This window comes from Coregonus clupeaformis, chromosome 17 (genome assembly GCF_020615455.1).
Source record: "Coregonus clupeaformis isolate EN_2021a chromosome 17, ASM2061545v1, whole genome shotgun sequence".
Classification (NCBI taxonomy): domain Eukaryota; kingdom Metazoa; phylum Chordata; class Actinopteri; order Salmoniformes; family Salmonidae; genus Coregonus; species Coregonus clupeaformis.
The window spans coordinates 68,665,764-68,683,344 of record NC_059208.1 but is presented as its reverse complement, the minus strand read 5'-3'; the positions used below and the strand labels follow the sequence as shown (position 1 = coordinate 68,683,344).

General features: G+C 41.9%; 2 protein-coding genes across 2 annotated transcripts; both read left to right on the top strand.

Annotated features, from left to right (window-relative positions):
* Positions 1–4,339: 4,339 nt before the first annotated feature.
* Positions 4,340–6,168, top strand: LOC123492907 (mucin-5AC-like; the record flags this gene model as incomplete). The annotated part of the gene is made up of 3 exons (XM_045226595.1): positions 4,340–5,313; positions 5,471–5,963; positions 6,148–6,168. Coding segments are annotated over 3 exons (1,488 nt in total), but the record flags the coding sequence as incomplete, so codon positions are not given.
* A 5,183-nt stretch (positions 6,169–11,351) lies between these two features.
* On the top strand, positions 11,352–16,643 carry LOC123492906 (mucin-2-like; the record flags this gene model as incomplete). Its single annotated transcript, XM_045226594.1, has 2 exons — positions 11,352–14,627; positions 15,582–16,643. Coding segments are annotated over exons 1-2 (4,308 nt in total), but the record flags the coding sequence as incomplete, so codon positions are not given.
* Positions 16,644–17,581: the final 938 nt, after the last annotated feature.

Here is a 17,581-nt window from a genome sequence, read left to right as displayed (position 1 = left end):
ACCCCCATTTGTTTCAGATAAACTAATGCAACATTGGCATGCATAAGATTCCCCTTGGTCGAGAGTCCTGAAGAAAAAGAGGAACTCCCTGAGGAAGACAGGAAAACAGAGCATCAAGGTTTAACCCTAAATAAAGTGATGCTGACGGTCAGCTGAAGAGGGAAAACCTGCATACTTCAGATGCACATTAGTGTTGCCATGAACCTTGAAGAGGTTAAATATGCACCCAGAAATAGGTCAATACTATTATTCAGCCACAAGATACAGATTTATATTAATTTCTCCAAATATATTAACTGTGAAGTCCCGAAAATTAAGGGTAGTTCACACACATTCCTTTTTCAGAAATTCCTTTTTTGTTATTTTAATGCATTTCTTTCTTGCTTTTCAGCACGCACACACAAACGTTTAGGTGTCAACATTCTTTAGTGTAAGTAATCATTGTTAAATTATTTGAGCATCTGGAAAAAGTGCTATACAAATATATTATTTTTATTAATACAATTAATGAAGTCCAACTCCCAATAAAACTAGGAATCAGGAAATCCAAGATGATCTCCTTCATTGTTGTGCTCACCATGTGGGGTCATTGTGACCCTCAATCATAGTTACCAGCTGATTACAACATATCTTGACATCTCTTTTGTTAGAGATTCATAAACTGAATCTACCTTTAAAAGAAACAGCTATGTTATGTAAAAAGTTATGGGAAGTAGCACGTGTGTGAGTGTAGGACTGTTAAATAGAAAAAGGCTGAGTGTTTACTTTAGGCCACGACTAAATAAAATGAATGGCTCAAAAGTTAAGTCAATTAAGTGCAATGAAGCTAGTTTCTGGCTATAGAAAATCTTAAAGAAATTGTAATTTTCAAGACAATAAGGTCAGTACAAAACTGCTATTATATTCTCAAAGAGATTCACCTGCCCATCTTTGCACCTCCCTTTTTTCAGATTATCTTTTGTCCCTCCCAACATTTTTTGACAGAACAACTAACCAGTTTTCCATTCAACGTCAGTATCTGTGGAAAAAACTAAAACAATATTAACCTAAATACCTCTCACGTGCATTCCTCTGCCCATCCATTGTCCCTCCCTTTTTTCATCACCTTTAACGTATTATCTTTAGTGCCTCCCAAAATATTACGTCACTTGAAAGACAAACAATGTGTGGCATCAAACCAGCCCTATAGTAATATAAATATGAACTAGAAATACATTGGCATGACAGTATACACATGAACAGTTCAATTGTAAGCTTGAAATGGCTAGCATAACTAGACAGATACTTAGATTTTAGAGCAGATAGAAGCTAGATATTGTGATTCTTTATTGTCATTAACCAAGACCTTCCTCAATTGATATTTGGAGAAATTACTGAAATACGAGGCTGGCATTGAAGTCTTTGCTGTAGGTAAGTAATAACCTTTACTGTATAATGGAATATATGAATGGAAAAGGTTTTATTTAAAAAAAAATTGAAAGAAATACTAATATAACAAGGTAAAATGGTCTTATAAGAAAGGATCAAAATCCTAAATTGATCATGTAAAGCAAAAACATTGAAACTATGAAGATTATGGTTATTATGTATGTGTTATATGTGAACATCCATAAACTTTTGATGAACTACAACCACTATTCTGTTACAGAATATGTATAGGATTCAGAGTGAATTGCTGGCAGACCATTTAAAAACTTGAAATTATTTTCTCTTTTATGAAGTAACAGTTACATGATTTACAGTGCCTTCAGAAAGTATTCATACCCCTTGACTTATTCCACATTTTGTTGTGTTACAGACTGGATTTATAATGGATTAAATTGAGATATTATAACATTCTCAAACAGAGAACTATTGAACATAAAAGTTCAATCAAGAGAAACGACAGGGATTATCCAGTCGCAGTACATTTGAATGACCAAAAACATGACATTTCTACCTTTGGATTTTGTGGCATAGAGAAAGTCAAGATATCAGACCGGGGAGGTGATATAAATAATACTCTGAGAAAAAGAGAATGTTTTTGGATTTTCACCCTGCAGACATTATAGCCAAAAGGTCTTAATGATGAAATGACCATTCATGTTATGTTGTAAATGTGAACATGAGTTAATGCCGCCACTTCAGATTACTCTGACGTTTTTTCTTGTAGTGTACACAATGATTTATGAAAACTTACTTGATAGGTCGATGTCCTCATTTTGGTTTAATACGTTTTAGGTACACACTTTATTAGAACACTTATGAAATGCACATTGTTATATTTGGTAAGATATGCTTGTTTTCCTTATACTCCAACCCCATTCGATGCATTGAATGGATGTGGGTGGAGCAATGTCTACATAAGGGTGCAAATTAAAAACACTCACAAAATGACGAAGGCCTTGCGGCCGATACGTAAAGCTTAATATAGAGCAGTTATACTAGCAAGAGCAGTGTTCGGGTTTCTTAATATTTTGTTATCTTTTGAAGAATATAGAAATTGGATTTGTGAGCTTTATGATAGCCAAATTTCTATACTATTGTTTTTTAAGCAGTAAAAGGCTGATTTCTCTTGAAAAAATGCAACGCTAATGTGGATTTTACTATATTATTTCATGTATTATGTGTTATATATTTATTTTTACTCCATTTTTAATGAACTATACCTATTACTGTCACAGAATATGTATAGAATTCAGAGTGAATTGCTGTGCGCTGGCAGACCGTTTGAATATTCTAAATTACTTTTACTCTTTTATGAAGTAACATGATTGAAGTGATGCAGCAAAAGGCTGATTACTCATGGAACTAATCTGGATTTTACTGTATATTTTCATTAGGGTGTATAAATCCATGTTTACAGCAGTTATAGTGCCTATGGTGAAATTATTCACACCCTTGCAAAGTTTTCACATTTTGTTGCCTTATTCTTCCCAAGCTACTCCACGATAAAACCATATACGTTTTTATTCACTGAGATGTCTTGAATGCATAATTATATACACCTCTTGATCTGGCACACCTAAATGAGTTCAAGTGCATAAGTTTCCTTACCAAGTTACACATTAAGTTGAAAAGTGTCCACTGTTGCGCGTTAATAGTGGTTCATATGACCTGTCAATAAAATGTATACTTTTCTTTCTATTCAGAAAACCACTGCATCAACTGAGTTCAAAATGAAGACACAGAAACTGACAGCTACTTTTTTCACCATGGGTATGTAGTAAATTGAATTTCATTCTGTGTTTCTAACTTATTTTTTACTAATTGTTAACTTCATGCCAACTCGAATCATACCAAAAAGGCAAGATGGTGACAGAATAGACCATGTACATTTGGATAATGTAATTATTATAATGAGCAATGATGTACATATTCTTTGCATATGATGCTACAATGCATATGATTTTTTCAAAATATGTTTATTTTGACATTTCTTGGGGGCAATTCTACATTTTGCCTAGTCTACTGTCAAATGTCACACCTCGATTAAATACATTTCCAAAATATTAAAAAGGAAAATGAACAAATTGTAAGCGGTAAACATTACCACACTGCTGTAACGTTTATTACTTGAATTATATTACCACACATCTGTAATGAAAAATGTGCCATCTTGTAAACAAACAAAAAATACAACTCAAGTGTAGTAATCTCAATGTAGTAATCTCAAGGGATTTATTTCAGTATGTAATTTATGTGGCTACAAATGATAATTGTTTATTGTATATAAAGATGTAAAAAACTGCAACATGCTGATGAAGGGTAATCTTAGAAATATTGATATTGTGAGCAATAAATATATTAACCATTCCTCTGATAATCCACAGTGTTTCTATGCTGGATTATCCATGGAGTTTCGACCACAACTGCAGTTTACACAACTGCAGCTCCTACAACAATGACCACAAATGCAGCTCCTACGACAACCACAACTGCAGCTCCTACTACAACAACTATAGATCCTACTACCACTACAACAGAAGCCCCTACAACGACAACTGTAGCTCCTACGACTTCTACAGCTGAAGCACCTACTACAACAACTACAAATGCAGCTCCTACGACAACCACAACTGCAGCTCCTACTACAACAACTATAGATCCTACAACCACTACAACAGTAGCAACTACAACAACAACTGAAGCTCCAACGACAAACACAACACCGACTACAACCATTACAACAGAAGCACCTATAACAACAACTGTAGATTCTAAAACAACAACTGTAGCTCCTACGACCACTACAACAGCAGCGCCTATTACGACAACTACAACTGAGGCTCCTACGACAACCACAACTGCAGCACCTACTACTACAATGACAACTGTAGCTCCTATGACTATTACAACTACAACTGAAGCTCCAGCGACAACCACAACTGCAGCACCTACTACTACAATGACAACTGTAGCTCCTACAACTTCTACAACTGAATCACCTACTACGACAACTGCAACTTCAGCTCCTACGATAACCACAACTGCAGCTCCTACTACAACAACTTTAGATCCTACTACCACTACAACAGAAGCCCCTACAACGACAACTGTAGCTCCTACGACTTCTACAGCTGAAGCACCTACTACAACAACTACAAATGCAGCTCCTACGACAACCACAACTGCAGCTCCTACTACAACAACTATAGATCCTACAACCACTACAACAGTAGCACCTACAACAACAACTGAAGCTCCAACGACAAACACAACACCGACTACAACCATTACAACAGAAGCACCTATAACAACAACTGTAGATTCTAAAACAACAACTGTAGCTCCTACGACCACTACAACAGTAGCACCTACTACAACAACTACAACTGAAGCTCCTACGACAACCACAACTACAGCACCTACTAATACAATGACAACTGTAGCTCCTACGACAACCACAACTGCAGCACCTACTACTACAATGACAACTGTAGCTCCTATGACTACTACAACTACAACTGAAGCTCCTACGACAACCACAACTGCAGCACCTACTACTACAATGACAACTGTAGCTCCTACGACAACCACAACTGCAGCACCTACTACTACAATGTCAACTGTAGCTCCTACGACTTCTACAACAGAATCACCTACTACGAAATCTACAACTGTAGCTCCTACCACTTCTACAACTGAATCACCTACTACGACAATGACAACTGAAGCTCCAACGACAACCACATCACCTCCTACAACCATTACAACAGAAGCACCTATAACAACAACTGTAGCTTCTACAACAACAACTGTAGCTCCTATGACCACTACAACAGCAGCACCTACTACTACAACTACAACTGAAGCTCCTACGACAACCACAACTGCAGCACCTACTACTACAATGTCAACTGTAGTTCCTACGACCACTACAACAGTAGCACCTACTACCATAACTACAACTGAAGCTACTACGACAACCACAACTGAAGCACCTACTACTACAATGACAACTGTAGCTCCTATGACTATTACAAAACTGAACTACGACAACCACAACTGAAGCACCTACTACTACAATGACAACTGTAGCTCCTACAACTTCTACAACTGAATCACCTACTACGACAACTGCAACTTCAGCTCCTACGATAACCACAACTGCAGCTCCTACTACAACAACTTTAGATCCTACTACCACTACAACAGAAGCCCCTACAACGACAACTGTAGCTCCTACGACTTCTACAGCTGAAGCACCTACTACAACAACTACAAATGCAGCTCCTACGACAACCACAACTGCAGCTCCTACTACAACAACTATAGATCCTACAACCACTACAACAGTAGCAACTACAACAACAACTGAAGCTCCAACGACAAACACAACACCGACTACAACCATTACAACAGAAGCACCTATAACAACAACTGTAGATTCTAAAACAACAACTGTAGCTCCTACGACCACTACAACAGCAGCGCCTATTACGACAACTACAACTGAGGCTCCTACAACAACCACAACTGCAGCACCTACTACTACAATGACAACTGTAGCTCCTATGACTATTACAACTACAACTGAAGCTCCAGCGACAACCACAACTGCAGCACCTACTACCACAATGACAACTGTAGCTCCTACAACTTCTACAACTGAATCACCTACTACGACAACTGCAACTTCAGCTCCTACGATAACCACAACTGCAGTTCCTACTACAACAACTTTAGATCCTACTACCACTACAACAGAAGCCCCTACAACGACAACTGTATCTCCTACGACTTCTACAGCTGAAGCACCTACTACAACAACTACAAATGCAGCTCCTACGACAACCACAACTGCAGCTCCTACTACAACAACTATAGATCCTACAACCACTACAACAGTAGCACCTACAACAACAACTGAAGCTCCAACGACAAACACAACACCGACTACAACCATTACAACAGAAGCACCTATAACAACAACTGTAGATTCTAAAACAACAACTGTAGCTCCTACGACCACTACAACAGTAGCACCTACTACAACAACTACAACTGAAGCTCCTACGACAACCACAACTGCAGCACCTACTACTACAATGACAACAGTAGCTGCTACGACAACCACAACTGCAGCACCTACTACTACAATGACAACTGTAGCTCCTATGACTACTACAACTACAACTGAAGCTCCTACGACAACCACAACTGCAGCACCTACTACTACAATGACAACTGTAGCTCCTACGACAACCACAACTGCAGCACCTACTACTACAATGTCAACTGTAGCTCCTACGACTTCTACAACAGAATCACCTACTACGAAATCTACAACTGTAGCTCCTACCACTTCTACAACTGAATCACCTACTACGACAATGACAACTGAAGCTCCAACGACAACCACATCACCTCCTACAACCATTACAACAGAAGCACCTATAACAACAACTGTAGCTTCTACAACAACAACTGTAGCTCCTATGACCACTACAACAGCAGCACCTACTACTACAACTACAACTGAAGCTCCTACGACAACCACAACTGCAGCACCTACTACTACAATGTCAACTGTAGTTCCTACGACCACTACAACAGTAGCACCTACTACCATAACTACAACTGAAGCTACTACGACAACCACAACTGAAGCACCTACTACTACAATGACAACTGTAGCTCCTATGACTACAACTGAAGCTCCTACGACAACCACAACTGCAACACCTACTACTACAATGACAACTGTAGCTCCTACGACTTCTACAACTGAAGTACCTACTACAATAACTACAAATGCAGCTCCTACGACAACCACAACTGCGGCTCCTACTACAACAACTATAGATCCTACGACCACTACAACAGAAGCACCTACAACAACAACTGAAGCTCCAACGACAACCACACCTACTACAACCATTCCAACAGAAGCACCTATAACAACAACTGTAGCTCCTACGACCACTACAACAGCAGCACCTACTACTACAACTACAACTGAAGCTCCTACGACAACCACAACTGCAGCACCTACTACGACAACTACAACTGTAGCTCCTACGACTTCTACAACTGAATCACCTACTACGACAATGACAACTGAAGCTCCATCGACAACCACATCACCTACTACAACCATTACAACAGAAGCACCTATAACAACAACTGTAGCTTCTACAACAACAACTGTAGCTCCTACGACCACTAGAACAGCAGCACCTACTACTACAACTACAACTGAAGCTCCTACGACAACCACCACTACAGCATCTACTACGACAATGTCAACTGTAGTTCCTACGACCACTACGACTGCAGCACCTACTACCATAACTACAACTGAAGCTACTACAACAACCACAACTGCAGCACCTACTACTACAATGACAACTGTAGCTCCTATGACTACTACAACTACATCTGAAGCTCCTACGACAACCACAACTGCAGCACCTACTACTACAATGACAACTGTAGCTCCTACGACTTCTACAGCTGAAGCACCTACTACAACAACTACAAATGCAGCTCCTACGACAACCACAACTGCAGCTCCTACTACAACAACTATAGATCCTACAACCACTACAACAGTAGCACCTACAACAACAACTGAAGCTCCAACGACAAACACAACACCGACTACAACCATTACAACAGAAGCACCTATAACAACAACTGTAGATTCTAAAACAACAACTGTAGCTCCTACGACCACTACAACAGTAGCACCTACTACAACAACTACAACTGAAGCTCCTACGACAACCACAACTGCAGCACCTACTACTACAATGACAACTGTAGCTGCTACGACAACCACAACTGCAGCACCTACTACTACAATGACAACTGTAGCTCCTATGACTACTACAACTACAACTGAAGCTCCTACGACAACCACAACTGCAGCACCTACTACTACAATGACAACTGTAGCTCCTACGACAACCACAACTGCAGCACCTACTACTACAATGTCAACTGTAGCTCCTACGACTTCTACAACAGAATCACCTACTACGAAATCTACAACTGTAGCTCCTACCACTTCTACAACTGAATCACCTACTACGACAATGACAACTGAAGCTCCAACGACAACCACATCACCTCCTACAACCATTACAACAGAAGCACCTATAACAACAACTGTAGCTTCTACAACAACAACTGTAGCTCCTATGACCACTACAACAGCAGCACCTACTACTACAACTACAACTGCATCTCCTACGACAACCACAACTGCAGCACCTACTACTACAATGTCAACTGTAGTTCCTACGACCACTACAACAGTAGCACCTACTACCATAACTACAACTGAAGCTACTACGACAACCACAACTGAAGCACCTACTACTACAATGACAACTGTAGCTCCTATGACTACTACAACTACAACTGAAGCTCATACGACAACCACAACTGCAACACCTACTACTACAATGACAACTGTAGCTCCTACGACTTCTACAACTGAAGTACCTACTACAATAACTACAAATGCAGCTCCTACGACAACCACAACTGCGGCTCCTACTACAACAACTATAGATCCTACGACCACTACAACAGAAGCACCTACAACAACAACTGAAGCTCCAACGACAACCACACCTACTACAACCATTCCAACAGAAGCACCTATAACAACAACTGTAGCTCCTACGACCACTACAACAGCAGCACCTACTACTACAACTACAACTGAAGCTCCTACGACAACCACAACTGCAGCACCTACTACTACAATGTCAACTGTAGCTCCTACGACTTCTACAACTGAATCACCTACTACGACAACTACAACTGTAGCTCCTACGACTTCTACAACTGAATCACCTACTACGACAATGACAACTGAAGCTCCATCGACAACCACATCACCTACTACAACCATTACAACAGAAGCACCTATAACAACAACTGTAGCTTCTACAACAACAACTGTAGCTCCTACGACCACTAGAACAGCAGCACCTACTACTACAACTACAACTGAAGCTCCTACGACAACCACCACTACAGCATCTACTACGACAATGTCAACTGTAGTTCCTACGACCACTGCGACTGCAGCACCTACTACCATAACTACAACTGAAGCTACTACAACAACCACAACTGCAGCACCTACTACTACAATGACAACTGTAGCTCCTATGACTACTACAACTACATCTGAAGCTCCTACGACAACCACAACTGCAGCACCTACTACTACAATGACAACTGTAGCTCCTACGACTTCTACAACTGAAGCACCTACTACAACAACTACAAATGCAACTCCTACGACAACCACAACTGCGGCTCCTACTACAACAACTATAGATCCTACGACCACTACAACAGAAGCACCTACAACAACAGCTGAAGCTCCAATGACAACCACAACACCTACTACAACCATTCTAACAGAAGCACCTATAACAACAACTGTAGCTCCTACGACCACTACAACAGCAGCACCTACTACTACAACTACAAATGCAACTCCTACGACAACCACAACTGCGGCTCCTACTACAAAAACTATAGATCCTACGACCACTACAACAGAAGCACCTACAACAACAGCTGAAGCTCCAACGACAACCACAACACCTACTACAACCATTCTAACAGAAGCACCTATAACAACAACAGTAGCTCCTACGACCACTACAACAGCAGCACCTACTACTACAACTACAACTGTAGCTCCTACGACCACTACAACAGTAGCACCTACTACAACAACTACAACTGAAGCTCCTACGACAACCACAACTGCAGCACCTACTACTACAATGACAACTGTAGCTCCTATGACTACTACAACTAAAACTGAAGCTCCTACGACAACCACAACTGCAGCACCTACTACTACAATGACAACTGTAGCTCCTACGACAACCACAACTGCAGCACCTACTACTACAATGTCAACTGTAGCTCCTACGACTTCTACAACTGAATCACCTACTACGAAATCTACAACTGTAGCTCCTACCACTTCTACAACTGAATCACCTACTACGACAATGACAACTGAAGCTCCAACAACAACCACATCACCTCCTACAACCATTACAACAGAAGCACCTATAACAACAACTGTAGCTTCTACAACAACAACTGTAGCTCCTACGACCACTACAACAGCAGCACCTACTACTACAACTACAACTGAAGCTCCTACGACAACCACAACTGCAGCACCTACTACTACAATGTCAACTGTAGTTCCTACGACCACTACAACAGTAGCACCTACTACTACAACTGAAGCTCCTACGACAACCACAACTGAAGCACCTACTACTACAATGACAACTGTAGCTCCTATGACTACTACAACTACAACTGAAGCTCCTACGACAACCACAACTGCAACACCTACTACTACAATGACAACTGTAGCTCCTACGACTTCTACAACTGAAGTACCTACTACAATAACTACAAATGCAGCTCCTACGACAACCACAACTGCGGCTCCTACTACAACAACTATAGATCCTACGACCACTACAACAGAAGCACCTTCAACAACAACTGAAGCTCCAACGACAACCACACCTACTACAACCATTCCAACAGAAGCACCTATAAAAACAACTGTAGCTCCTACGACCACTACAACAGCAGCACCTACTACTACAACTACAACTGAAGCTCCTACGACAACCACAACTGCAGCACCTACTACTACAATGACAACTGTAGCTCCTATGACTACTACAACTACAACTGAAGCTCCTACGACAACCACAACTGCAGCACCTACTACTACAATGACAACTGTAGCTCCTACGACAACCACAACTGCAGCACCTACTACTACAATGTCAACTGTAGCTCCTACGACTTCTACAACTGAATCACCTACTACGAAATCTACAACTATAGCTCCTACCACTTCTACAACTGAATCACCTACTACGACAATGACAACTGAAGCTCCAACGACAACCACATCACCTCCTACAACCATTACAACAGAAGCACCTATAACAACAACTGTAGCTTCTACAACAACAACTGTAGCTCCTACGACCACTACAACAGCAGCACCTACTACTACAACTACAACTGAAGCTCCTACGACAACCACAACTGCAGCACCTACTACTACAATGTCAACTGTAGTTCCTACGACCACTACAACAGTAGCACCTACTACTACAACTACAACTGAAGCTCCTACGACAACCACAACTGAAGTACCTACTACTACAATGACAACTGTAGCTCCTATGACTACTACAACTACAACTGAAGCTTCTACGACAACCACAACTACAACACCTACTACTACAATGACAACTGTAGCTCCTACGACTTCTACAACTGAAGTACCTACTACAATAACTACAAATGCAGCTCCTACGACAACCACAACTGCGGCTCCTACTACAACAACTATAGATCCTACGACCACTACAACAGAAGCACCTACAACAACAACTGAAGCTCCAACGACAACCACACCTACTACAACCATTCCAACAGAAGCACCTATAACAACAACTGTAGCTCCTACGACCACTACAACAGCAGCACCTACTACTACAACTACAACTGAAGCTCCTACGACAACCACAACTGCAGCACCTACTACTACAATGTCAACTGTAGCTCCTACGACTTCTACAACTGAATCACCTACTACGACAACTACAACTGTAGCTCCTACGACTTCTACAACTGAATCACCTACTACGACTTCTACAACTGAAGCTCCAACGACAACCACATCACCTACTACAACCATTACAACAGAAGCACCTATAACAACAACTGTAGCTTCTACAACAACAACTGTAGCTCCTACGACCACTAGAACAGCAGCACCTACTACTACAACTACAACTGAAGCTCCTACGACAACCACAACTACAGCACCTACTACGACAATGTCAACTGTAGTTCCTACGACCACTACGACTGCAGCACCTACTACCATAACTACAACTGAAGCTACTACGACAACCACAACTGCAGCACCTACTACTACAATGACAACTGTAGCTCCTATGACTACTACAACTACATCTGAAGCTCCTACGACAACCACAACTGCAGCACCTACTACTACAATGACAACTGTAGCTCCTACGACTTCTACAACTGAAGCACTTACTACAACAACTACAAATGCAACTCCTACGACAACCACAACTGCGGCTCCTACTACAACAACTATAGATCCTACGACCACTACAACTGAAGCACCTACAACAACAGCTGAAGCTCCAACGACAACCACAACACCTACTACAACCATTCTAACAGAAGCACCTATAACAACAACTGTACCTCCTACGACCACTACAACAGCAGCACCTACTACTACAACTACAAATGCAACTCCTACGACAACCACAACTGCGGCTCCTACTACAACAACTATAGATCCTACGACCACTACAACAGAAGCACCTACAACAACAGCTGAAGCTCCAACGACAACCACAACACCTACTACAACCATTCTAACAGAAGCACCTATAACAACAACTGTAGCTCCTACGACCACTACAACAGCAGCACCTACTACATCAACTACAACTGAAGCTCCTACGACAACCACAACTGCAGCACCTACTACTACAATGACAACTGTAGCTCCTACGACAACCACAACTGCAGCACCTACTACTACAAAGACAACTGTAGCTCCTATGACTACTACAACTACAACTGAAGCTCCTACGACAACCACAACTGCAGCACCTACTACTACAATGACAACTGTAGCTCCTACGACAACCACAACTGCAGCACCTACTACTACAATATCAACTGTAGCTCCTACGACTTCTACAACTGAATCACCTACTACGAAATCTACAACTGTAGCTCCTACCACTTCTACAACTGAATCACCTACTACGACAATGACAACTGAAGCTCCAACGACAACCACATCACCTCCTACAACCAATACAACAGAAGCACCTATAACAACAACTGTAGCTTCTACAACAACAACTGTAGCTCCTACGACCACTACAACAGCAGCACCTACTACTACAACTACAACTGAAGCTCCTACGACAACCACAACTGCAGCATCTACTACTACAATGTCAACTGTAGTTCCTACGACAACTACAACAGTAGCACCTACTACGAAATCTACAACTGTAGCTCCTACCACTTCTACAACTGAATCACCTACTACGACAATGACCACTGAAGCTCCAACGACAACCACATCACCTCCTACAACCATTACAACAGAAGCACCTATAACAACAACTGTAGCTTCTACAACAACAACTGTAGCTCCTACGACCACTACAACAGCAGCACCTACTACAATAACTACAAATGCAGCTGCTACGACAACCACAACTGCGGCTCCTACTACAACAACTATAGATCCAACGACCACTACAACAGAAGCACCTACAACAACAACTGAAGCTCCAACGACAACCACACCTACTACAACCATTCCAACAGAAGCACCTATAACAACAACTGTATCTCCTACGACCACTACAACAGCAGCACCTACTACTACAACTACAACTGAAGCTCCTACGACAACCACAACTGCAGCACCTACTACTACAATGTCAACTGTAGCTCCTACGACTTCTACAACTGAATCACCTACTACGACAACTACAACTGTAGCTCCTACGACTTCTACAACTGAATCACCTACTACGACAATGACAACTGAAGCTCCAACGACAACCACATCACCTACTACAACCATTACAACAGAAGCACCTATAACAACAACTGTAGCTTCTACAACAACAACTGTAGCTCCTACGACCACTAGAACAGCAGCACCTACTACTACAACTACAACTGAAGCTCCTACGACAACCACAACTACAGCACCTACTACGACAATGTCAACTGTAGTTCCTACGACCACTACGACTGCAGCACCTACTACCATAACTACAACTGAAGCTCCTACGACAACCACAACTGCAGCACCTACTACTACAATGACAACTGTAGCTCCTACGACTTCTACAACTGAAGCACCTACTACAACAACTACAAATGCAACTCCTACGACAACCACAACTGCGGCTCCTACTACAACAACTATAGATCCTACGACCACTACAACAGAAGCAGCTACAACAACAGCTGAAGCTCCAACGACAACCACAACACCTACTACAACCATTCTAACAGAAGCACCTATAACAACAACTGTAGCTCCTACGACCACTACAACAGCAGCACCTACTACTACAAGTACAACTGAAGCTCCTACGACAACCACAACTGCAGCACCTACTACTACAATGTCAACTGTAGCTCCTACGACTTCTACTACTGAATCACCTACTACGACAATGACAACTGAATCTCCAACGACAACCACATCACCTACTACAACCATTACAACAGAAGCACATATAACAACAACTGTAGCTTCTACAATAACAACTGTAGCTCCTACGACCACTACAACAGCAGCACCTACTACTACAACGACAACTGAAGCTCCTACGACAACCACAACTGCAGCACTTACTACTACAATGTCAACTGTAGTTCCTACGACCACTACGACTGCAGCACCTACTACCACAACTACAACTGAAACTCCTACGACAACCACAACTGCTGCACCTGCTACGACAACTACAACTGAAGCTCCTATGACTACTACAACAGCAGCACTTACTACAACAACTACAACTGAAGCTCCTAAGACAACCACAACTGCAGCACCTACTACTACAATCACAACTGTAGCTTCTACGACTTCTACAACTGAATCACCTACTACGATAACTGCAACTTCAGCTCCTACGACAACCACAACTGCAGCTTCTACAACAACAACTGTAGCTCCTACGACCACCACAACAGCAGCACCTGCTACGACATCTACAACTGAAGCTCCTTTGACTACTACAACAGCAGCACCTACTACTACAACTACAACTGAAGCTCTTACGACAACCACAACCGCAGCACCTACTACTACAATGAAAACTGTAGCTCCTACGACAACCACAACTGCAGCTCCTACTACAACAACTTTAGATCTTACTACCACAACAACAGAAGCCCCTACAACAACAACTGTAGCTCCTACAACTTCTACAACTGAAGCATCTACTACAACAACTACAAATGCAGCTCCTACGACAACCACAACTGCAGCTCCTACTACAACAACTGTAGCTCCTACGACCACTACAACAGCAGCACCTACTACGACAACTTCAACTGAAGCTCCTATGAAAACCACAACTGCAGCACCTACTACTACAATGACAACTGTAGCTTCTACGACAACAACTATAGCTCTTACGCCCACTACGACTGCAGCACCTACTACCACAACTACAACTGAAACTCCTACGACAACCACAACTGCTGCACCTGCTACGACAACTACAACTGAAGCTCCTTTGACTACTACAACAGCAGCACCTACTACTACAACTACAACTGAAGCTCTTACGACAACCACAACAGCAGCACCTACTACTACAATGAAAACTGTAGCTCCTACGACTTCTACAACTGAATCACCTACCACGACACTTGCAACTTCAGCTCCTACGACAACCACAACTGCAGTTCCTACTACAACAACTTTAGATCCTACTACCACAACAACAAAAGCCCCTACAACAACAACTGTAGCTCCTACAACTTCTACAACTGAAGCACCTACTACAACAACTACAAATGCAGCTCATACGACAAGCACAACTGCAGCTCCTTCTACAACAACTATTGATCCTACGACCAATACAACAGAAGTACCTACAATGACAACTGAAGCTCCAATGACAACCACAACATCTACTACAACCATTACAACAGAAGCACCTATAACAACAACTGTAGCTCTTACGACCACCACAACAGCAGCACCTGCAACGACAACTACAACTGAAGCTCCTTTGACTACTAAAACAGCAGCACCTACTACTACAACTACAACTGAAGCTCTTACGACAACCACAACCGCAGCATCTACTACTACAATGAAAACTGTAGCTCCTACGACTTCTACAACTGAATCACTGACTACGAAAACTGCAACTTCAGCTCCTACGACAACCACAACTGCAGCTCCTACAATAACAACTTTAGATCCTACTACCACTACAACAGAAGCACCTACAACGACAACTGTAGCTCCTACAACAACAACTGTAGCTCCTACGACCACCACAACAGCAGCACCTACTACGACAACTACAACTGAAGCTCCTACGACAACCACAACTGCAGCACCTACTACTACAATGACAATCGTAGCTTTTACGACAACAACTATAGATCCTACGACCACTACAACAGAAGCACTTACAACGACAATTGAAGCTCCAATGACAACCACAACACCTACTACAACCATTACAACAGAAGCACCTATAACAACAACTGTAGCTTCTAAAACAACAACTGTAGCTCCTACGAGCACCACAACAGAAGCACCTACAACGACAATTGAAGCTCCAATGACAACCACAACACCTACTACAACCATTACAACAGAAGCAGCTATAACAACAACTGTAGCTTCTAAAACAACAACTGTAGCTCCTACGACCACTACAACAGCAGCACCTACTACGACAACGACAACTGAAGCACCTATAACAACAACTGTAACTTCTAAAACAACAACTGTAGCTCCTACGACCACTACAACAGCAGCACCTACTACGACAACTACAACTGAAGCTCCTACGACAACCACAACTGCAGCACCTACTACTACAATGAGAAATGTAGCTTCTACGACAACAACTATAGGTCTCACGACCACTACGACTGCAGCACCTACTACCTCAACTACAACTGAAACTCCTACGACAACCACAACTGCTGCACCTGCTATGACAACTGCAACTGAAGCTCCTATGACTACTACAACAGCAGCATCTACTATTCCAACTACAACTGAAGCTCCTACAACAACCACAACTACAGCACCTACTACTACAATGACAACTGTAGCTCCTATGACAACCGCAACTGCAGCTAAAGCTACATCCATAACAGCACCTCCTACTATAACAGCTGTAGCTCCTACGACAACTGTAGCACCTACAACCACTACATTTACAGTAACTACAGCAACAACTAAAGCTTTTAATACAACAACTGTATCTCCTACAACCAGCACAAC